This window comes from Lytechinus pictus, chromosome 12 (assembly GCF_037042905.1).
Source record: "Lytechinus pictus isolate F3 Inbred chromosome 12, Lp3.0, whole genome shotgun sequence".
Taxonomy (NCBI): domain Eukaryota; kingdom Metazoa; phylum Echinodermata; class Echinoidea; order Temnopleuroida; family Toxopneustidae; genus Lytechinus; species Lytechinus pictus.
Window position 1 is genome coordinate 29,118,694 of NC_087256.1, and position 25,076 is coordinate 29,143,769.

At 35.9% G+C, this 25,076-nt stretch overlaps 1 protein-coding gene and 1 long non-coding RNA gene across 3 annotated transcripts in view; one reads left to right on the forward strand and one right to left on the reverse strand.

Annotated features, from left to right (window-relative positions):
• Positions 1 to 99: 99 nt before the first annotated feature.
• Positions 100 to 25,076, forward strand: part of LOC129272384 (zinc finger protein 850-like) — a 30,385-nt gene continuing 5,408 nt past the window's right edge. Inside the window, exons 1-10 of one of the 2 annotated variants that reach the window (XM_064107552.1) lie at positions 100 to 260; positions 10,152 to 10,250; positions 11,211 to 11,279; positions 14,482 to 16,107; positions 16,215 to 16,292; positions 16,407 to 16,484; positions 16,599 to 16,676; positions 16,784 to 16,861; positions 21,987 to 24,452; positions 24,560 to 24,640. In XM_064107552.1, coding sequence (XP_063963622.1) covers positions 10,157 to 10,250; positions 11,211 to 11,279; positions 14,482 to 16,107; positions 16,215 to 16,292; positions 16,407 to 16,484; positions 16,599 to 16,676; positions 16,784 to 16,861; positions 21,987 to 24,452; positions 24,560 to 24,640 — 4,648 coding nt within the window. In that variant the 5' untranslated portion in view covers positions 100 to 260; positions 10,152 to 10,156. The remainder of the gene's footprint in view (positions 261 to 10,151; positions 10,251 to 11,210; positions 11,280 to 14,481; positions 16,108 to 16,214; positions 16,293 to 16,406; positions 16,485 to 16,598; positions 16,677 to 16,783; positions 16,862 to 21,986; positions 24,453 to 24,559; positions 24,641 to 25,076) is intronic. The other variant, XM_064107553.1, reaches the window with a different exon arrangement.
• LOC135156224 (uncharacterized) lies at positions 3,323 to 8,711 on the reverse strand. Its single transcript, XR_010295353.1, has 3 exons — positions 8,650 to 8,711; positions 5,199 to 5,321; positions 3,323 to 4,593 (listed from the first exon to the last, which is right to left on the reverse strand). It is a non-coding gene; the product is annotated as an uncharacterized LOC135156224 (long non-coding RNA).

A 25,076-nucleotide genomic window follows, 5' to 3' on the forward strand; every position in this document is an offset into this window, starting at 1 on the left:
TAGATACATTGGAATTATTGTGATTACAAATGGCGACAGTCCACATGTGTATTTCTCGTAAAGGGTAATCCCCTGGCCTTGGTTGCAAACGGCCGTAGAGGGTGACGTAGCTGAAAATGGAGCTAATTCATGCACGCTCATGGAGCTGTTGAAAAAGTGAGCTGAACAAGCTAACGTTAGGCTGAAGTTTAGGGTGTTGTTAGGTCTCATGATCATCTCTAAAATTTGGGATTTGGGGAAAATATCGATTTCATTTTAAGGTAAGTAAACTTGTGGGTTAAGGAAGAGAGAGAGATGGAGATCGAGCGAGATTTTAAAATATTGACTGTTTGACCAACTTGACGTCGACAGTGCCTGATCGGGATGGCCGGGGGCCGGGGCGGCGTAACCCAGCAGGGAGCTCCGCCCCGCTTCCCGGGCAGGAGCCCAGGGCTCGTCCGTGTATAGACCAAAAGCTTCGGTCTCTGTTATGTTGGTTGTTCAGCTGAACTCCGTTGGCTTCACTCACCAAATACAGAGACCGAAGTTCTAGCGCGATCTGTACAGGGGACTCAATGGCCATATGTTTATGTGTATTATTAAGTTCGGATAAAACAGGGCAGTGAAGTTGTGCGACAGCCGAGGTAAGTCACTGTTTTTGTTCCTTTTAACTTGATTTTCCCTGTTTTTTGGCAATTAATGCCAAGAGGAAATATTAATTTGCATTTCGGTCGTGTTAATTTTCAAAAGTTTGATTCATTAAAGACAAAAATTAAAGAGCCCCGACGGGGGGATTTTGCATTGTAAGTCCCCTAATGGTGGCTGCACGATAGCGAGCCGTCTGTGTATGAGGAGAAATTTTAAAAATAAAAAAATGTTAAAAAACTCCTCGAAACAGACGGCTGCCAGCTGTCTAGTCCGTGTAATACTTATTACTAGGCAGACATATACTCTTCAAAATGGGGTAGAATGGGGTCCCAATACTAGCACTCCAAATGAAATGGGAAAAAATAAATCGTGCACTTACCTCGATTACATGTATCAAGGTCTATCGTGACACAGAATCCTGACTAAACTGGACCCTCAAAATAAGGAAAACTGAAAAGTTCTGTCTCGTTTGTTCTTCTGTCAAAATTGAAAACAAAATGGCCGACAGATACTGAGAACGGACGCGACATAAAGGTCTAACTTTTCCTTTTTTTGAGGGTCCAGTTTGTGCCTCGATGTCAGGATTCTGTGTCACAAGAGACCTTCATCCGATCATTGTAATCGAGGAAAGTGCATAGTTTATTTTTTCCCCTTTTATTTGGGGTGCCCCCCTGGGATCCGCCAGTGCAGTGTTCCTATCCTTCAAATCAATTTCCAGACGTATGGTAGTGAGTCCAAACTTCGAGTGTGATCATATATTGGCTACCGTTTATATATACCTAACTTTGTTCTTACGATGAGTGAGTGTGTCCATACTTCGTGGACGGTCATTTATCTCAAAAACTAGCCAATGTTCTTAAAATCTGACATCAACATGAAAAACGACCTAAAGTTACCCTTTGGTATAATTTCATGTAGGATGACTTCAGTATTCATGAAAATATTTACAAAAGATCAGCATTAATTGTCACCGTTCCAAAGAAATTGCGCCCGTTCCAAAGAAATCTGATATTCTCAACAAGCATGATAATATCATTTTGCAACCAGGGCCCTGTTGCAAAAAAGTTTATGTATTGATTTATGTCATGATTTATGTCACGATTTATGTCATACAGCATAAATCATGACATAAACACAGATATTGACATAAATCCGTTGCATAAAGCTTTATGTCATAAATCACGACATAACATCATGACATAAATCCATTTGAATGACATAAATTTATGTCGTGATTAAAATCAAGACATAACCTGCGGCTTTCTGCAATAAGTGACTTAGGGGTAATTTTAGGATTATTTTTCATAATTATGCCCTTTGTAATTTTGATGATATAATGAGTTTTACTTGGAGTTTCGAAATAATATTTGTGTCATTGGATAGCCTAAGATGTATTCTTTCAATATTAAAAAATATAATTATCGTAAATATTTCCCTTATTTTTATAAGCAAAGCTAGGCCTAAGCATAAAAGTTATTGTGCTTATTTTTTTAGGATAGGACATTTTCCTTAGAATAATATTATAATTTAATATATCAACGTCTCATGATTTTCAAGCACCACCCCTCCCTCCCGAAATAATGATAATAACTTTGACTTTCAGTCTAGAATCGCCCCTTTTGTGCTTAATTCAGATGTGATTAAACAAGAAATTTGGTACACACATTGGATGACTTCAAGTCCGGTGTTGGTGTTGGAATTGCGATTGCTTCCCCTAGCTCCAAAACCTATTTTGTGTGTTAGAAATCATGTTGCCATGGTAACGGCATATTATATGACAAAAAATTGGTAAAATACTTTCAGTTTTAATTTCTTCATAAATTTTCAACCAATTCTCTTGGAATTTGGTTCACACATTGAGTGAGAGATAAAGGTGTGAGAGACACATATTTTGTGTGTGTTGGAAGTTGTGTTGCCATGGTTACAACATACTATAAGCCCCAAATTGGGTAAAAATATATTGGTTCCAACTACTTGATTAGTTTTCAACCAATTCTCATGAAATTTGGCTCACACATTGGTCTCGAGGTAAAGACAAATACAGGACATTTTTTTACATGTGTCGGAAATCGTGTTGCCATGGTAACATTATATAATATGTCAATACCACTGTCACCCATCATTTATATTTTTTCATCTTTGAGCACCTGGCCATTTTCTGTCTATCTCTCTCTCATCAAATGTAATCCCCCCCCAAAAAAAAAAAAATGCTTTATCCTCTTTTCCCCTTTCATTATCATCCTCCCTCCGAGATTGGCCCACTATCATTCTCGGAACTTATCTCTTCAATTCTCAATACATCTATCTCTGTTAATGACTCCTTCACATTTATAGTACTTTTTCTTTCCCTTTCCCATTCTACTTCACCTCGCCCCCCCCCCCCTCTCATTATTCCCTATATATATATATATCTTTGCATCTCTGGATCTTTCTCACTTTTATATGAATTTCCTTTTAATTTCTCGCCCTTCCTACTTCAAATCTTCATCTCAATCAATTATTTTCCTAATTTGACAATTTATGGGACAATATTCAGAGTTCATAAAAAAACAATCATACAATTTTCTACAAATACTAATTACTATTTTTAGGAGGGAAACAAGTGTGTTCTGAGGGGCAAATCATATTTTAATCACACCCCACCCCCTCCCGATTCAATAAAAAAAAAACGAACAAAGAGATGAAGCAAAAAGAATGACATTTTATGTAAATTTATTACTTTTAAAATAAAATCACACTAAAATTTGTAAAACAATGTAATCTTGTTACCTGTCCCATGTCCTTTAATCATGACTGTATAAATATGATTCAAAGGTCAAATCCACCCCAGAAAATGTTGATTTAAATAAAAAGAGAAAAATCAAACTAGCAAAACGCTGAAAATTTCATCAAAATCGGATGTAAAATAAGAAAGTTATGACATTTTAAAGTTTTGCTTATTTTTCACAAAACATTGTATGCACAACTCAAACGAGACAGTCGATGATGTCCCTAACTCACTATTTCTTTTGTTTTTCATTGTTTGAATTATACTATATTTCTTCTTTTTTTATAGATTTGACAATAAGGAACAACTTGACTGATCATATAGTATTAAACAATGCTCATTCCACATGTTCAGGGAGGAATTAATCGTTCTTTCACTTGACAATGAGGAGAAAAATTGAATATTCCATATTGCATATTATAAAATACCAAAGAAATAGTGAGTGGATGACGTCATCAGTCACCTCATTTGCATACCCACCAGAATGTGCATATAACTGTTTTGTGAAATTAAGCAAAACTTTAAAATGTCATTACTTTCTTATTTTACATCCGATTTTGATGAAATTTTCAGTGTTATGCTTGTTGGATTTTTCTCTTTTTATTCAAATCAACTTTTTGTTGGGGTGGACTTGTCCTTTAAAGAGGTACATGGATTCAAATAAAACATATTATTTATATCCTAAATGAATACAATACATGTACCTCAATCAAGTGTACAACTACAAACATGATACATAATAATACATCTTAAAAAACAAGAATAACTAAATCCTATTTTTATGCTTAATAAATATTTTCATTTAAAAGAGACAAATATTTATGTAATATCATGAAGAGGAACTCACAGTGATGTTATTTATTCTTCTCCTTTTCTCCTCTTCCACCCCTCCTCTTCTTTTTCTTCTTCATCTTCTTCTTTTCCTCCTCATTTTTGGTTGTCTTCTTTTCTACTTATAATTCATTTGTATTATTATGACCTATCATCATTAACATTATAATAATTTTATGATAACAATCATAAAAAGATATCCACAATGTCAATATAATGATTATCATCTCTGAAAAAATGAAAATTAGTACTTTTGCTAATTTTCAAATCTTAAAGCGAATACTTCAGGGTACAACCAGATAGTTCCCTTGCCATGTGCAACCAGGTCCATGTCGGCACGTCTTCAACAGTCTTGACTCCTGAATAATCTGAAATTATAAGAATAATAAGTGAAAACAACTTTAGCAACTCAACTTTATAATAGTAGAGTGTTCACATACATGTGCATGTATGATGTATCTCTTCAAGATTATGAAAGAGCCTTTTGAGATTGCAATCACAGGCTTAAATAAAAAAAATGTATATAATGTAAAATAAAAAATGGGTTAATAGTCTCCGAATATTATTTTGTATACCCTTATATGGTTGTAAGAATATATTTCATTTCAATCAAGTCATTGGAGAAAATGTTCATATTTGGCGAAAAAATAAAACACAAAATTGAGGTCAAGGTCATGTTTATGTTATCAACTTGCGACCTCTCCCTTCTACTCCTACCACTATTTTATTCCTAAATGCACTTATATTGTGTTTATGCTTGTAAGCTCACATTGTTAGTCTCTTTGTTGAGATGAATTGTATGAGATGAATTGTAAAAGAGATTCATATTTGAAAATGAATGATATATAACAGTACATCACATTTACAACCGCTCTTAAAAACAATAAAATAAATTAGAATAAATATTACCGTATAGTATACTTGTATTTACAAGTAGAATATTCAATAAACACAACTTTATATAAAAACTTACCTTCATACTAAAAGAGATTTCTTGTTCAATGGCACACAGTGGCAGAGTGTCTGGACTTCCATCTCCTTCCAGTTGCAATCCCCCTCTTTATTTCTACCTCTTCTCACCGTTTGTGTGGTTCAACTGTTAGGAAAGTGAATACAAAATTTTTAATAGTGACATATGAGAATGAATTCATATTTACATTTTGAATAAACAACTGAAGTTCCTTCTTTAAAAAAAATATTTTAATCATTACAGATTTTGTCAAATATATTTGACAGGGGTGTTGGGACAGTTTCACTGGCTATTTTCAGAACTGTGTAAAAATGAATTCTATCCATGAGTGCATTGAGAATACTAATCAAAGGCAAATAAGGTCTAGTCATTCAACCTTGAAATGGTTTGATGAAAACACTAAGAAGGTTCAAATTTGAACCTTAGGGGTTGGTACAATAAGGAGTGCCAATGAGCGCAATTATGCTCATTTGTGCACCTTTATGGGTGTAGCAGATTTGAACCATGTAATAAAGGTTTAAAAGATTTGAACATTTTTAATGTTTAAGTAATACTATTATGCACCTTAAAAGGTAAAATGTTGCCCCTTTTATTGTGCAAACGAACATTTCTGGGTGCAAACAATAATGACAAGGTCAATTTTTGCACCTTTATCACTTAGGATGCAATATTGCAAGGAGAGTTCAAGTGTTTCATTAAGGCTTCAAATTCCTTTTTTCTGTTAGAAAAATATGTTAGAAAAATGATTTACACACGCAATATGTGAATACTTCTAATGAAGATAGGTTTTGATAGGTAAGAAAATTGTAGGCCTTATAATTCTATTATTTATACAAAAATTTGGGATTTTAAAAAATTCAAATTGCCAAGGTTTTTTTTTCTAAAAAAAAGCACCCCTTTAATAATTTATCTGAAAAATCCTTCAGAGTAAATAGGTAAAGGAAATAGAAAATAGTATAAAAAATTCTTGATAACAGTCACCAAGAGAATTTCAATTATCATGGTTATTTTTATCCACAGATCAGAAACCAAATCTTGTAGTTACCGGTAATGGAAATGCCTTTTCTCCAAACATATTACTTGTGCATTGGTTTAAAATTAATAGAAAAGGCATTTGATAAGGTTTTTAACCTGTTAAACAAATCAAAGAACTAAAATGTGCACTATATCCTCAGAAGTGTATTAAACTTAGCAAACAGGTAGCTTGTCTACAGGCCAGCAGCCAGCTTGCAGAGAATATATTCAAATCAGAAAACACAGAGGATACATACATGTAGATCTCTTTTTTTTTGACTGCATGTTCAACTCATTGCTTTTGTTAAAAATTGGAAGAGTCTAAAATATAAATCGAAGATTTACATTAATATCTATATTAGATATCAACATACAATGTAGTCATCAGTCTCATCAGACAAGTTTTTTGTGAAATTACATGTCTTTTCAGTTCAGTGTTTAAATTAATTAGTTCAGTGCGTAATTCTTCTCCCCCCCCCCCTTCTTTCCCATCCTGTTCAGTAGTCTCCAGTCTTTGTTAACACAGAGGGTGTCCCAGGGTTTTCTATTTTATTTTATCACAATACACACCAATCATTTCATTTTTTTTTTGCTTAACAGAGAGGGACCCCCCCCCCCCCCAACTCGCTCCTAGGGCTAGGGTCTAATACTCTACATGTTATTGTAGTGCTCATCTTCCAACTGATGAATCTTGACTAGATCTAGGCCTCTACCCCTGTCATTAGAAAACAATATTAGAGCTAGACTACCCTATTCCATAGCTCTATCATAAACCCAGGGGGCTCCACCACCGTAGCGTAGGCAGCAGAGGCCCCGCCTTCCAAAGGTCTAAGTTAGAACCTACAGTACTAGACTCAATTTGAATTTTAATGTCAGAGTTAAGAAGCCAGGCTAAAGATTAGACATAGAATGGATCTAGAGTAACATTTGTAGTTCTAGTAGATCCATAGTGTTAGATAATCTATGATAGATAGGCCCTACAAATGATTAGCTTACTAATGATGCAAAGACAGTTTCAATTTTGGGCCCTAGAATATACAAATAAATTACAAGCAATCGCTCGTTCTGCCTGAGCTACATCTATTTCAGATCTCTTGTATTGCTAAACTAGATTGGGTCCCGAATTAGGTCTCGATTTTGATCTATAATAAAAGCATGAATGGAAGGAACCCAAGCCAGACCCGGTCCAGGGGCAGGGCTGCACCACCTCATTCCCTGGCCAGAACCAAGGCCCAAACCGGGGTAGGCCTACATGTAGATCTAGTAAAGCAGTAATACAATGGTAGAGCCAGCTCGGCTAACCAAGACAAATTAAAATTTCTTAGATCTAGATCTAGACCTGGGAGGTCTAGTGACTAGTCTAAGTCTAACTAAGACCCTAGATAGAAAACTAGATCAGAATATATCTACTGACTACTGCAGATCTAGACTAGAACTTAAAAGGGGCCAAGCTAATATAGCTAATATAGGCTTTGGGCCTGGCCCTGTCTACCTCAGGCGAGGGCTCGTATACTATAGGCTCCAATACACTTCACTACCGCTACCCTCCACTCAACCTATCTCATTTGTATCTGATAGTGGAGCGGACGGTAGCGGTAGTGAAGTACGTACTATCTATAGTGGAGCCTATACATGTACGAACCCTCGCTTGAGGTAGGCCATACCTAGGCTCTACTCTCTAGCCTAATTCTTTTTTATCTACTAACATAGGCTCTGTTATAACTTATTATAGGTCTGGCCTGGCTAGGCCCTAACTTATTCTTACTTAGTTTGTCTTAGACTTTACTGAGGGCTAGAAAGTCTAGACTCTAGAGTCTAGGGCCTGGCTCTGACGCGACAGTCAGTGAGTGACAGAGCTGGATAGACTCTAGTCTAGGCCCTAACTAGAGGGTCTAGACTAGTCTAGTCGAATCTAACATTAGGCCTAGACTAGATCTAACTTGTTAACGTTAGAATTTAGACTCTAGAAAGACTACCAATATACTGACTAGATTTAGAATTTTCCAGAAAGGGCGGGGGTGCTCTAAAAAAAACCTTAAAAATCAATGTCTAATATGTCGTGAAGATGAATTAAAACTGTTTTCTGTCGGTGTTCATTCCACGCATGTTCATCCGACATGCATGTTCATCCGACACGCATGTTCATCCGACACAGGAACCTTAAAAACAATGTCCAATGTCGTGAAGATCATTTAAAACTGTTTTCTGACGGTGTTGATTCTATGCATTATTTGTCTGTGTCAGACGCCGGAACCTCCGGCTAGCACTGCCGGCGTTGTACGGCTAAAAGCAGCCGGAGAGTTTACAAGCAATCATTGCATAAAATTGACGGCGATAATGATTAATTTAAAATATCTCTTTATACTAAGAATTAATTTTTAGTCAGAACGTGAGATAGATCTATTATCTATGATATATAACAATGAAATTGGATACATACCAAAATATGCCTCTATCCCGTCAAAATGGGAAGCCGATGACCCTTTTTCGCAAGAACTTGCAGCGGCTGAAAAATGACACCTTTTGTTTTGCCAAGTTTATGTCAACAGGCTCGTTCATGACTATTCAGTTTATGTAATGATGATTAAATCGCGTCATAAGCTAAAACAATACATAAATATTTTTATGCAACAGAATTTATGTCAACGGCATAAGCTATGCATGATTTTATGTCATGATCGAAATTTATGTCATAATGACATAATTTTTTTTGCAACAGGGCCCAGATATCATAAAAAATGTGAGTTCAATGTGGTACTGACTGATTCTATAGCATTTTGTCGTCAATCTGATATAAATATCTCACCTTTTGCAGTAGAGGCGCACGGCCAATATGAGAGAGATTATCTCCAATATCAGAGACTTTTTATAAAGAATTTGGGTATCCAATTTCAGAGACAGTCTCCAGTTTGGGAGACCAAGTTTCTTTGTTTACATTTGCTGCAAAAGGATACCTTGGTGGCAAATAAAAATGTGATAAGCAGATTCCTCATGAAAAATTACCCCTTTTCACCATCTACTTAAAAAATACACCATCTACTTTTGTTTTCATTTATAAGGATTTTTGTTGTCATCTACACACAAAACAAATGGGTTTCTGACCTCAGCTCAGTGGGACAAAATTTGGGGTGGAAAAAATCTTGCTTTTGTTGGTGTTGTTTCTTTTGTTCTTTTGCAAAGCAAGTCTCCAATATGGGAGATTGTCTCCCTTATTGGAGAGAGTCTCCCATATTGGCCGTGCACCTCTACTGTTTTGAGCTTGAGTTTTTGTTTAAATCTCCACAATACTTTGGTCCGCAAAGTTAGGTCACACTTTTCAGAACGGTTTTCCAGCACAGCGCGCATTCATGGATCGGAATAGAATTTTGAGATCGCAATACCGGCGAAATCCCTTGACCTACTTCACATTTTCATCAATGATTTTATCGATCACGACTCTTGAGTCGGGATTGTAATAGAGTTTTGGTTCAGAATAATGTAAAATAGGGATAACTGTTTATTTAGTTTGGAGGTTAGAGATAAGGTTTGGCTACATAGATTTTCCACTTGAGCAATTATTGCCGAGCAAATGCCATGTAGCCGTTTGTAAGATTAGAATGTTTGATAATTTTATAACTCAAGTATTATTACATAATTTATCCTAATACCAAAACTTTTCACAAGCTTGATATACATGTACTCTCAATTACTGTAACTGCTATTCAAGCCTCACAGGGAGAGTTCTTAAAAAACAGAGAGAAGAATTCCAGAGAATTCTGAAATACTCATTTCATCAGAACATAATTTGTCTTGGTTAGCAAAGGTATCTTTGGCATTTCCTAGACAAGAAATGTTTACAGAACAACGCCCCTACTGTAGACTCTGCTTTTCTTTGAAGGTTATAATATCTTTATCAAACACACATTAACTAAAATATGTGAATATCATCAAACTTGTATGCAGATAGCATGGATGTAAAGCAGGAAACTGGTGGTTGCGAGTATCTCTTGGGCACAGAAGGAGAAGGAAAATGTGCAGATGTATCATATGAACAAGAGCAAGGTTGGTAAATCTTTAGTATTTCATAGTGCAGTAGGTTTCACAGAACATCATGCATGCATCTTTCTTGGGCAAATGTCCTGAATAGGACCATCCAAACTCAACGTTTCGACAAGTTTGTTCTTGTCATCTTCAGGAGTATTTCATTGTGTTTATACTTATGGCCGGTGTTCATAGGCGGCGGAAGCGGGGGGGGGGGGGGGGGGACGTTCCCCCCCTGAATTGAATTTGAATTTCGTTTCCTGCTTCCCCCCCTAAAATTTTGGGTTGATAACCTTTTTTTTTTGCTTGTCAAAATTTTTTTGTGGTCCCCCCTAAAATTTTGGGCTTCTGCCGCCAATGCCGGTGCTCTGTTGTGGGGAGGAGGCTTGCTGGTGGTAAGGGGGGGGGTATGTCTCCACCCAGTGCTTGACCTAGGAGGGGAGGAATCTGATTTTTGTTTTCTTCTTCTTTTTCTAAGTGATGCTTCAAGATGATGAACATAAACACACTGGTTGTGTCTGTATGTGGGGAACTTTTCACATACTGTTAAGACAAGATAGTTTTCCTTTTTAAGACAAGATGGTTTTTTTCTTTTGGGGAATAATTTGAGAGATGACCCTTTATTTGTTTGACCTGCTTTTTAATTTTGTACAGCAACCATAAGAAGATAATTTTTCAGTTCCATTTTCACAAATATTTTTCTATTAAATGTTTAGAGTTTAAATACAAGAAATACTGCATAATACCATAAGTTTAAGCAATCAAGTCGGTCATAAGTAGGCTATAATGTTAAGCTTATATCGGTTTTGACTATTCAGAATAGTTTTTTGCCACATGCATGTCTCTGATTTCTTATTCATTAAACAATTTAGATAGAATAGCAAGATTCCTTCAAATTGTTGCAATGTCTTTTTTAAGGATTTATAGACAAGCAAGGTTTTTCTTCATTTGTCTCTACTATTGTCAATTTGTTGATACTAGGTCAAACCATCATCATCATTAAACAAGACATAGATGAAGACATGATGAACAAGGATACAACTATGCATAGTAAGAGAAACTTTCATTTTTTTTCATTTACAGTGTAGCATAATAATAATAATAATAATAGTCAGTTCTTGTATAGCGCACAACACGTTATGAATAATGTCTCTATGCGCTTCCAAAGGACTTGGATATTATTACCCCGGTTGTAGCTCAAGCAGTTTTCACGCACTAGGCATTTCAAGGAATAAATTCCTGCCAGGCTCCCATTTACCTCACCTGGGTTGAGTGCAGCACAATGTGGATAAATTTCTTGCTGAAGGAAACTACGCCATTCAAAGTGCGGAGACTAATCCACTGGGCCACAAGGCTCCACTCCAACGCTTAGTCAATGTGTTAATGCTAACAAGGCCAGGCTATTTTTTTTGGTAGCTTATATGGCCATATGTGGATCAGCATTCTTTGAGAGCCCTCCTCAGAATAAAATAATTAAGTAATTTTGAGAAGTCATAGAAAAAAAATCTTACGAATGAATGCTTGCTAAATTGTATATTGAAATTCTACCCCAGATAGCTATTGAGCCATTTTAAATTATGCTTGCTTGCGGAACTGCATATTTATTTCACAATTATGGTCACATAGGTTGTTTGAGACTTGAAAGCTATGAGTTGGGAAATGTACTGGGAAATGTTGCAATTGGACTTTAATATCTTGCAAATTTTTGAGGTCTGCACCCCCACCAGTCTAGTTGGGGTCAAATGACAAGTCTGTTAAAGTTTAACATTGGGGCTACCAATGTTTTGAATAGGTCCAATAAAACTATATTGATATTTTCACTGAATAATAATGATTGCCTATAAATAAATACATTTATTATGATTAATTGATAAAAAACCTCACTTCTTTGAAAATTGATATTAGTCACTGAAATTATTTAAATTCATGGATGATTCTTTCCAGGGCACCAGTTAATGATTTTTCCTTTAACCAGTTTATAGTGCTGATTGAACTACAGTATTTGGAATCCAGTTTTACTGGATGTTATGTTCGGCAAGCTTTTGGGTTGTCATTAAAACTTCTGGTTGGAAAGTATGGAGTGCATTGGGGTATGTTAGAAAATAAGTCCATGTTCTTTTTGCTACATTTGGTCCCTATTTTTTGTTTGGGTGGGACAGACTAGCTGATAAATGCGTGATTTGGGCTATTTCAACCAAGCTATATAGGTGTGCACATATCTATATACAGTCAATACAATGTCTACTTTTAATATGTTGATATTATTATACAAATAGGCATGAGTGCGATGGTGCGAGATTTTGCATGAGGTGAAAGAAAGATGCTCTATTCAATGAGGCTTAGCTGAGTTGAATAAAGCGTCTCTTTCACCTAATGCGAAATCTCGCAGCATTGCACGAATAAGAATATTTGCTATTTGTGTTGTACAACACCTCGGCATTTAGCGAAAATATGAAAAAACAAGAGTTTATCCCTGTAGTAATCTATGGAAAGGGAGCAAAAATACTGAAAGCGGAAAGCAAAATCCCACAAGTGCACATGACCTTGGGGAGCATTGCGCATTTAGCCAGCAGGCTTATGCGCGTATTGCACCTTCATTTTTACTGAGCGCAATGAATTAATTGTATTGTGACATCAGCTCCTAAAGCCGTGCAATGGTACATTTTGGATGGTACGTTTTGTGTGCAACGGTACGAATGTTTGACATTCAGCCTCCCATTTGCTCGCGTACAACAAGCTAAGAAGGCGTTGTACAACATGCAATGTTATTTTAATAGATGAGCATGGTAGATTCCAATCAGTTGTAGTTTATTGATTCTTACTTCAATTATCTTAAAACCAATACTATCAATTAAAAGAAATATGAATAATGACCCTCACTGTTACATGTCATAACCAATACACCAAACAGTAGGGGAGATCGGAGTTATTTGGAACGCGGGGTAAGTTGAAACATTGTAATTTTCGTTAACGCCTGTAAAATAAATTTATGCAATACTGCCCTCAATTTATTGCTATTAATAATACAACAGTGTCTAACCCCGATCTCCCCTACCCAGCCTACATTAAGGGTTAAGCATGGTTGACCGTTATCAGTCTTAAATATTTGCTTACTATTATTTCTTCATACTAGTTTCATGAGGTTATTAAACTTCTACTCAGAATTTTAAGTAGAAAATTATTTACGCTAATTTATGCAAAATTCATAAATCACAGAAAATGCCTCTTCTTTATTTGTTGAACGTTTTTGATATTTTTTCTTCCATCTGGTTGAGCTGCATGAGGATCACCAAATTTTCACTCAGAATTTCGAAATATTGAAACAAAAATTATTTATGCTAATTCATGCAAAATTTATTCATAAATCACAAATTTTTTTTCTCCTTCATTTGTTGATTTCAATTTAGTTTGCTTTATATGATAGCTCTAGGGGGGGATATAAAATTTGAACGTAGAATTTTGAAACTCATTGAATGTGCTAATTTAGGCATATTTTCAAAACTCACAAAAACTACTTCTTTAAATCTGATTTTGATTTTTTTTCCATCCGAGAGCTACATGATGTTTACCAAAGTTCTACACAGAATGTAGAATTTTTGACTAGAAAATTATATTAATTTTACGAAATTTATTCATGAATCACAAAGAATGCTTCTTCTAAAGTCATTTCTTCATCAATTTCAATTCGGTTTCCTCAATTTATGTCACCAATATAATTCACTACAGTGTCAACTGGGCTGAAATTGAAATTTGTGTTAATTTCTTTGGGAGATGCCGGATGAGCTCCACATCATTGATGTGCTAGATTGTAAAATTTCGGGGCTTCATTTCTTCCTTTTTGGGGCTACCTTTCATTTCAGGGGCTCCACTTTTTGTAAATACATGATATGTATTTTGCTACCCAGGACAATTCACCTATCCTGCTTGTTTATTAATTGCTATTAATTTTTTCTTAATTGTTATTTATTGTTAAATGATTATCTAATTTATTGTTGTTCACTTTCAGGGGTGGCTTCCAGATTTCATGCCGCCCCTGAAAGCATGATTTTTGGTGACTTCGGGGGCGACTTTAGGCATTTCCGGGGCGAATTCGCTCACCGCCGCCGTGTATTTTTTTCCTGCTTTGTATTGAATTGAAAACACTATCAACAAATTAAAAAAGTGATTTTTTCTTCCATTTTAGATTAAAGCTCTTTTACTTTGCTTTCAATATTTATGTGAGCTTAAACTTATATTTTTCCCTTCTCCCCAGATGAGATTGAGAGTGAAGAGGACAAGAGACTATCGCCCATGATAGAATGCAGTGAAGAGAAGTCATATCGGTGTTTACAATGCAGTAAGACATTCACGGATGAGAGCACTTTAATTCTACATCTGAAAGCATGCTTTAGAGGAGAGGGATCTGTTAGCAGTCTTAGAACAAAGTTAGATATGAGCTTTAAGTGCCCCCATTGTGATAAGAATTTTGAATCCCAGGATCATCTTATGACCCATGTGAGCACACACACTGAAGAAGAGTTTTATCATTGCTCTCATTGTGAGAAGCGATTTTCTAACAACAGCAATCTAACACTTCATATAAGTGCACACACAGGAGAAAAATTTTATCATTGCTCTCATTGTGAGAAGAGATTTTCTAGTAGCAGTATTCGTTCCCGTCATATAAGAAGACACATGGGAGAAAAGCCTTACAGTTGTTCTCATTGTGAGAAGAGATTTCGATACAAGTGTCGTCTTGCAACTCATATTAAAACACCCACAGGAGAAAAACCTTATCATTGCTCTCATTGTGAGAAGAGATTTTCTAACAAGACCAATCTTACTCGTCATATAAGAACACACACAGGAGAAAAGCCTTATAGTTGTTCTTATTGTGAGAAGAGATTTTCTGACAAGAGCAATCTTAATCATCATATAAGAAGACACACAGGAGAAAAGCCTTACAGTTGTTCTTATTGTGAGAAGAGATTTTGTTACAAGAGCGTTCTTACTTGTCATATACGAACACATACAGGAGAAAAGCCTTATCATTGCTCTCATTGTGAGAAGAGATTTTCTAACGAGATTAATCTTACTCGTCATATAAGAACACACAGAGGAGAAAAGCCTTATCATTGCTCTCATTGTGAGAAGAGATTTTCTAACACGGGCAATCTTAATCATCATATAAGAACACACACTGGAGAAAAGCCTTACAGTTGTTCTCATTGTGAGAAGAGATTTTGTTACAAGAGCGAACTTACTCGTCATACAAGAACACACACAGGAGAAAAGCCTTACATTTGTTTTTATTGTGAGAAGAGATTTTCAAACAAGACCAATCTTACTCATCATTTAAGAACACATACAGGAGAAAAATCTTATCATTGCTCTCATTGTGAGAAGAGATTTTGTTACAAGAGCGAACTTACTCGTCATACAAGAACACACACAGGAGAAAAGCCTTATCATTGCTCTCATTGTGAGAAGAGATTTTCTAACAAGACCAATCTTACTCATCATTTAAGAACACATACAGGAGAAAAATCTTATCATTGCTCTCATTGTGAGAAGAGATTTTCTAACAAGACCAATCTTACTTGTCATATAAGAACACACACAGGAGCAAAGCCTTACAGTTGCTCTCATTGTGAGAAGAGTTTTTCTGTCAAGAGCAATCTTAATCATCATATACGAATACATACAGGAGAAAAAAATTATCATTGCTCTCATTGTGAGAAGAGATTTTCCAGAAAGAGCATTCTTACTCGTCATATAAGAACACACACAGGAGAAAAGCCTGACAGTTCTCATTGTGAGAAGAGTTTTTCTGTCAAGAACAATCTTACTCGTCATATGACCAACCCTGATACAGATCGAGACCAACGTGCGATATCGGGTAAGATACACTGCTTCATGTGTGTTCAAGAGCAAACTTGTTTAAAGGGATAAGCATGGTTGACTGTTGAGCAAATCTTAATTATTTTTTAAATTTGTTCCCTCTAGGTCAAACCTTCATGGTCAAACAGAAAGATGAAGGCATGACCAACCCTGATACAGATCATGACCAATGTACTATACAAGGTAAGCTACACTGCTTAATGTATGTTCAAGAGCTAGCTTGTTTAAAGGGTTAAACATGATTGTCTGTTATCAGTCTGAATTATTTGCTTTCTATAATTTATTTGTTCATACTAGATCAAACCATTACCATCAAACAGAAAGATGAAGGCATGACCAACCCTGATACAGATCATGACCAATGTACTATACAAGGTAAGCTACACTGCTTAATGTATGTTCAAGAGCTAGCTTGTTTAAAGGGTTAAACATGATTGTCTGTTATCAGTCTGAATTATTTGCTTTCTATAATTTATTTGTTCATACTAGATCAAACCATTACCATCAAACAGAAAGATGAAGGCATGACCAACCCTGATACAGATCATGACCAATGTACTATACAAGGTAAGATACACTGCTTCGTGTATGTTCAAGAGCTAGCTTGTTTAAAGGGTTAAGCATGGATGACTGTTGAGTGAATCTTAATTATTTTCTTTATTTGTTCCCTCTAGGTCAAACCTTCATGGTCAAACAGAAAGATGAAGGCATGACCAACCCTGATACAGATCATGACCAATGTACTATACAAGGTAAGATACACTGTCCTGTTTGTGTTCTAGAGCTTGCTTAATGCCTTATACCCCTTTCATACTGCCTTTTTGCCAGCGAAAGGGAAAGTGTCCAGTATGAAAGGTACACAGGAGAACTTCTCCACCTCTCGAGGTGGAGAACTTCCCCAGTGAAACTCTTTCCCCAGCGAAATTCACTGGTAAAGCGGCCAGTATGAAAGCTAACCGGAGAACTTCTCCTCTTTAATGACGTCAGAGGTCTTTTATTTTCTCCCTGAAATCGCCTGAGCTGAGATTCTGTGTGCTAGCTAGCTATTATTTCCATGGCTAATGTGGAAGGCCACGCTTTATGAGCTATTTGATCATTTCATAGAGTTAACATGGAATATTTACATGGAAGATTTTAGAATGTTTGGGGTTTGGTCCATCTCCCATAATTTTCCTTTCCCTTGTATTGTTTGGGCCATTGACATGAACATGTATTGGTATAAAAAATACAAGTAGGTCAGCCTGGGGGGGGGGGGGGGCTGGGGTAAGACTAAGTTAAATTAAGGCCTTCTCATAGTTTACTATAAGTAAAAATATTCACATGTATTTAGAAGAGTTTGTGGAAGCAAGCTATCACTATTTGCTAGTGATTCTACAATGCTCCACCCAGTCTGGTATTAGCTGCATCACATGGAGAAAAATATGACATTGATTCACAAAAAACGTTATCAGCTTAGAACCAACAGACGGGGAAACTTGGCTAAAACTTTTTCAAAATATCAGAGTATGAAGCCTGTCTATGATATTTTAAGCAGTCACGCATGATGGAAAGATCATGATCACAGTTCAGTCATCAATTCACTAAACACTCCCCAAATCCTTACACACTATGTACTTTTGTGTAATCATTCCTAACCTTGGTTCCCATGTTTTTCCCATAAGCTAATCGTTAATAATCTTTGTGATGAAATACAAAAATATATAGACTGCATGAAAGTTCCTGTTATTCTTTCTCTGAATAAAGTAAAGAAATCTTCAAAAATAACCACACTACCAGGGCTACATGTAATTATAACTTCTGCTTTTGGGAGAGTATGTGGGTTTGTACTGTGCTTGTACAAAACCCAGAAACACAATGCCACTGCGTGACGTCACATGAACGGGCCTTTTCTCTGTGAGTGAAATTGCGTTTCCAGCTCTCAGTTTTGTTTGTCGTTCGTTGGTTAAATTCGGTATTTTAATTTTGTTTTGTTACCTAGATGGAGTTAGATGCTATTCTAGGGTTTTAAATCTTTCTACAGTGCGTCCCTCAAAAAACTATACACTTTTGAAATTGCTGCCAAATAAAAAGTGTAGCACTTTGGGAGAAAAGACTTATAGATATGGAAAGCCAATAAAGTTATTTTTCAAATGACACCAAAAAGTTGGAAAACTATTCATGCTTGAGCGAGCACTGCCCACTGAAACAAAAAGGTATAAAAATTAGGGTGGGCCGGAATTAGCCTTCCAATTTCTTTCAGTTTTTTGTTTGATTGGTACTTGCAAAGTTGAGGGTTATTTGGTGAATTAAAGATCAGTTGTGATCAGCTTGTTTGTGAAAATTTAATGCGTTATTAAATTGAAATTTAATGCATGAGTGATCATGAATTGCAATTTTTAGTGCAGCATTTTGTCTTTATCATGTGGATCTCAACAATGTGTTCATGGCAGTCAGGAGAAGAGGGGGTAATATGACTTAGGTAGGTGAAGTACGTTGACATGGTTGATGGGATAAAGGTCAACAGAACACTTAGCAACTCCTCTCTCCATCTCAACCCACCCCCGCTTCTCTCCTGAGAGACTAAGCTCGGCTAGGCTGGGCAGGAATTAGCCTTACAGTTTTTTGAGTGGTTAGTCCTTTGGAACTTGCTAAGCTAAATTAATGAGTGAGATAACTTATGGTTTCTTAGGCAAACTTCATGAGTTACTAAATTGTAATCTAATGCATGAGTGAACAGTAATTGTAATTTTAGTGTAGCATATTCATCTTGTGGACCTCAGAAGTGTGTTCGTGAGAGTCAGAGTAATGTGATGGTACCTGTTACAAGCAAGAGGGCAAGATATGCTAAGACTTGGTTAAAAGTGCATTCCTCTTCTTTTTGTACTTTTACAAATTAAAAGTCATATGTTCCCTCCCCTCTCCACCTCCATTTCCCAGCCCCCCCTCTCTGTCTCACTTCCTGGATTGTAGCCTATTCAAAACTTAACTGCCAAGTGACCGGTGGCTGATGGTCATTTTTTTTTTATTGAATGATTACCAAGAAATTTAATGATTACGATGATTAATTAAATAATTTATTGAAAAAAATGAATGCTTGATTGATCACATTGCACATTGAATGAGTTGATTTACTGATAAATTGATGATTAAAGGATTGATAGGAAAAGGTTGATGCCCCAATTCAGAATTGATCATTAAATCAACATTCTGCTCTGGACTTCACGCGCACATGACAATAGCAATCAATCTCTCAACAGGAAGGGAGGGCGGGAAAGAGGGAAGGGGCGGGGCTGAATGTTCTGTTGACCCTTATTCCATCAACCTACTTCTCCCACTTAAGTCCTATCTCATCCTCTATTCTCCCGACTCCCATGAACACATTGCTGAGATCCACCGGATAAAGTTGAAATGCTGCCCCAAAAAGAGATACAAATGATAAAGTTGAAATGCTGCCCAAAAAGTGTAATTTGTGTTCACTCATGCATTAAAGTTCAATTTAATAATTTATAAAATTTGCTTAAGCAACCAAATCTGGTCACGGTTGATCATTAATTTATCACAACGTCCTTAACTTTGTAAGTTCGAAAGGATTTGCCTCTCAAAAACTGACAAATTGGAAGGCTAATTCCAGCCCACCCTAATTTTCATACCCTTTGTTTCAGTGGGCAGTGCTCGCTCAAGCATGAATAGTTTTTCAACTTTTTGGTGCCATTTGAAAGTTGACTTTATGGGCATTCCATATATGTAGGTATTTTTCCCCAAAAAGCTACATTTTTTATTTGGCAGCCATTTCAAAGTGTATAGTTTTTTTGGGACGCACTGTATTGACGTGAAAATCTCAGTTTGAGTGATCATCTTCTTATGTCTACTTTCACTTATGAAATTAATCAGGGATCTGCAATTAATAAAGAAAGAGTATGATTAAAATGTAAATTAAAAAAGCGCATGCTTTCATTGACACCGGTACTTCCGCCCCACCAAATCACCCGTCGACTTTCAGCGGGCAAGATATGTCAGTGAGAAAGGGTACATTTTTCTTCACCGGGGAAGTGAGGAATGCGTGCCTGAGAAGTTCGCCGGCGAAGTTTGAAAGGGGTATTAATCAATGTTTAAAGAGTTAAGCATGGTTGGCTCTTTTGAATCTTAAATATTTGCTTAGTATTTGTTGTTGTTTTTGTTGTCTATTCATACTAGTTCAAACCATTACCATCAAACAGGAAAAAGATAAATACATGACCAACCCTTGTACAGGTCAGGACTAATGCACCTTAGAATGTGAGATAAATCGGTTGATATGATTTTTTTTCCATTCGTCATAATATACAAGTAAAGTGTTAAAATGATGAACATCCAGCCCGAAGGGCCAGATGAGCTTATGCCGTGGCGTGGCATCCGTCGTCTGTTGTCCTTCCACAATTTCAAAATGCTTCTTTTCGTCATGTCAAGTCCGATTTCGATTCTATTTGCTTTATATATTAGCACTAGGTGGAGGATTCAACATTTCTACACAGAATTTTGAAACTCATTAAATATGCTAATTAATGCACATTTAAAAAAAAATGCTTCTATATTTGCTGGCCGATCTATTTTATTTTTTTCCCTCCATCTGATAGAGCTTCATGAGAGTCACCAAACTTCTACACAGAATTTTGAAATTTTGACCAGAAAAATTTTTATGCTAATTTCTGCGTATTTTTCAAAATTCTCATAAAATGCTTCTTCCTCTTTAATTGTTGACCGATTTTGATTTTTATTCTTCCATCTGGTAGAACTTCATGAAGTTATTATTATTAATTCTACTCAGAATTTTGAGTAGAAAATTATTTACGCTAATTTATGCAAAATTCATAAATCGCAGAAAATGCCTCTTTATTTGTTGAATGTTTTTTATATTTTTTCTTCCATCTGGTAGAGCTGCATGAGGATCACCAAATTTTCACTCAGAATTTCGAAATATTGAAACAAAAATTATTTATGCTAATTCATGCAAAATTTATTCATAAATCACAAAAAAAAATCTCCTTCATTTGTTGATTTCAATTTAGTTTGCTTTATATGATAGCTCTTGGTGTGGATATAAAATTTGAACATAGAATTTTGAAACACATTAAATGTGCTAATTTATGCATATTTTCAAAACTCACAAAAACTACTTCTTTATTGTTGACTGATTTTGATTTTTTTTCCATCCGAGAGCTACATGAGGTTCACCAAAGTTCGACACAGAATGTAGAATTTTTGACTAGAAAATTATTTCAATTTATACGAAATTTATTCATTAATCACAAAGAATGCTTCTTCTAAAGTCATTTCTTCATCAATTTCAATTCGGTTTCCTCAATTTATGTCACCAATATAATTCACTACAGTGTCAACTGGGCTGAAATTGAAATTTGTGTTAATTTCTTTGCCAGATGCCGGATGAGCTCCACATCATTGATGTGCTAGATTGTAAAATTTCGGGGCTTCATTTCTACCTTTTTGGTGCTCCTTTTTTCATTTCAGGGGCTCCACTTTTTGTAAATACATTGTATGTATTTTGCTACCCAGGACAATTCACCCATCCTGCTTGTTTATTAATTGCTATTAATTTTTTCTTAATTGTTTTTTTATTGTTAAATGATTATCTAGTTTATTGTTGTTCACTTTCGGGGGTGACTTCCAGATTTTATGCCGCCCCTGAAAACATGATTTTTGGTGACTTGGGGGGCGACTTAAGGTATTTTCCGGGCGAATTCGCTCGCCGTGGCCTTGTATTTTTTTTCCTGCTTTGTATTGAATTGAAAACACTATCAACAAATTAAAAAAGTGATTTTCTCTTCCATTTTAGATTAAAGCTCTTTTACTTGCTCTCAATGTTTATGTGAGCTTAAACGAATATTTTTCCCTTCTCCCCAGATGAGATTGAGAGTGAAGAGGACAAGAGACTATCGCCCATGATAGAATGCAGTGAAGAGAAGTCATATCGGTGTTTACAATGCAGTAAGATATTCACGGATGAGAGCACTTTAATTCTACATCTGAAAGCATGCTTTGGAGAAGAGGGATTTGTTAGCAGTCTGAGAACAAAGTTAGATATGAGCTTTAAGTGCCCCCATTGTGATAAGAATTTTGAATCCCAGGATCATCTTATGACCCATGTGAGCACACACACCGAAGAAGAGTTTTATCATTGCTCTCATTGTGAGAAGGGATTTTCTAACAACAGCAATCTAACACTTCATATAAGTGCACACACAGGAGAAAATTTTTATCATTGCTCTCATTGTGAGAAGAGATTTTCTAGTAGCAGTATTCGTTCCCGTCATATAAGAAGACACATGGGAGAAAAGCCTTACAGTTGTTCTCATTGTGAGAAGAGATTTCGATACAAGTGTCGTCTTGCAACTCATATTAAAACACACACAGGAGAAAAACCTTATCATTGCTCTCATTGTGAGAAGAGATTTTCTAACAAGACCAATCTTACTCGTCATATAAGAACACACAGAGGAGAAAAGCCTTATAGTTGTTCTTATTGTGAGAAGAGATTTTTTGACAAGAGCAATCTTAATCATCATATAAGAAGACACACAGGAGAAAAGCCTTACAGTTGTTCTTATTGTGAGAAGAGATTTTGTTACAAGAGCGTTCTTACTTGTCATATACGAACACATACAGGAGAAAAGCCTTATCATTGCTCTCATTGTGAGAAGAGATTTTCTAACGAGATTAATCTTACTTGTCATATAAGAACACACACAGGAGAAAAGCCTTATCATTGCTCTCATTGTGAGAAGAGATTTTCTATCAAGGGCACTCTTACCTATCATATGAGAACGCATACAGGAGAAAAATCTTATCATTGCTCTCATTGTGAGAAGAGATTTTCTAACAAGACCAATCTTACTTGTCATATAAGAACACACACAGGAGCAAAGCCTTACAGTTGCTCTCATTGTGAGAAGAGATTTTCTAACAAGACCAATCTTACTTGTCATATAAGAACACACACAGGAGCAAAGCCTTACAGTTGCTCTCATTGTGAGAAGAGATTTTCTGTCAAGAGCACTCTTACTCATCATATGAGAACACATAAAGGAGAAAAATCTTATCATTGCTGTCATTGTGAGAAGAGATTTTCCAGAAAGAGCATGCTTACTCGTCATATGAGAACACATACAGGAGAAAAGCCTTACAGTTGTTTTCATTGTGAGAAGAGTTTTTCTGTCAAGAGCAATCTTAATCATCATATACGAATACATACAGGAGAAAGAAATTATCATTGCTCTCATTGTGAGAAGAGATTTTCTAACAAGACCAATCTTACTCGTCATATAAGAACACACACAGGAGAAAAGCCTTACAGTTGTTTTCATTGTGAGAAGAGTTTTTCTGTCAAGAGCAATCTTAATCATCATATACGAATACATACAGGAGAAAGAAATTATCATTGCTCTCATTGTGAGAAGAGATTTTCTAACGAGATTAATCTTACTTGTCATATAAGAACACACACAGGAGAAAAGCCTTATCATTGCTCTCATTGTGAGAAGAGATTTTCTATCAAGGGCACTCTTACCTATCATATGAGAACGCATACAGGAGAAAAATCTTATCATTGCTCTCATTGTGAGAAGAGATTTTCTAACAAGACCAATCTTACTTGTCATATAAGAACACACACAGGAGCAAAGCCTTACAGTTGCTCTCATTGTGAGAAGAGATTTTCTAACAAGACCAATCTTACTTGTCATATAAGAACACACACAGGAGCAAAGCCTTACAGTTGCTCTCATTGTGAGAAGAGATTTTCTGTCAAGAGCACTCTTACTCATCATATGAGAACACATAAAGGAGAAAAATCTTATCATTGCTGTCATTGTGAGAAGAGATTTTCCAGAAAGAGCATGCTTACTCGTCATATGAGAACACATACAGGAGAAAAGCCTTACAGTTGTTTTCATTGTGAGAAGAGTTTTTCTGTCAAGAGCAATCTTAATCATCATATACGAATACATACAGGAGAAAGAAATTATCATTGCTCTCATTGTGAGAAGAGATTTTCTAACAAGACCAATCTTACTCGTCATATAAGAACACACACAGGAGAAAAGCCTTACAGTTGTTTTCATTGTGAGAAGAGTTTTTCTGTCAAGAGCAATCTTAATCATCATATACGAATACATACAGGAGAAAGAAATTATCATTGCTCTCATTGTGAGAAGAGATTTTCTAACAAGACCAATCTTACTCGTCATATAAGAACACACACAGGAGAAAAGCCTTACAGTTCTCATTGTGAGAAGAGATTTTGTTACAAGAGCAAACTTACTCATCATATGACCAATCCTGATACAGGTCAAGACCAATGTACTATACAAGGTAAGATACACTGCTTCATGTATGTTCAAGAGTTAGCTTGTTTAAAGGGTTAAGCATGGTTGACTGTTGAGTAAATCTTAATTATTTTCTTTATTTGTTCCCTCTAGGTCAAACCTTCATGGTCAAACAGGAATTAGATGAAGACATGACCAACCCTGATACAGGTCAAGACCAATGTACTATACAAGGTAAGTTACACTGGTTTATGTAGGTTGCTTGATCATTGTTTAAAGAGTTAAAGGTAAATGCTAGTTTTGGTAACGATATCAAAATGAGTTCGTACAGAATCCAATGAAATGACCACCAGAGTTTCTGTTTGTATAAATAAAACGTATGTGGCAAAGGATTCTGGAAAAAATTGTGTAATTGCTGAGAAATCAGCAAAAAAGCACAGGATTCAGGTAGAGCGTCGGGCCTGACATTCAAAGCAATAATTATACACTGTCCCACGTGCGCTTATCTGTGTTGGGGATCTTCAGTCTGAACATTTTTCAGCGTAGATTTCAAGATTTCATGAAGTTCAGTTTATGTAACTGTACCAGATCTAGATCCTCGATGATATACTGACAATTAAGCCTTGTTTTACAGACTTTCTCATGAAATCAGTGTTTACGGCAACTACTG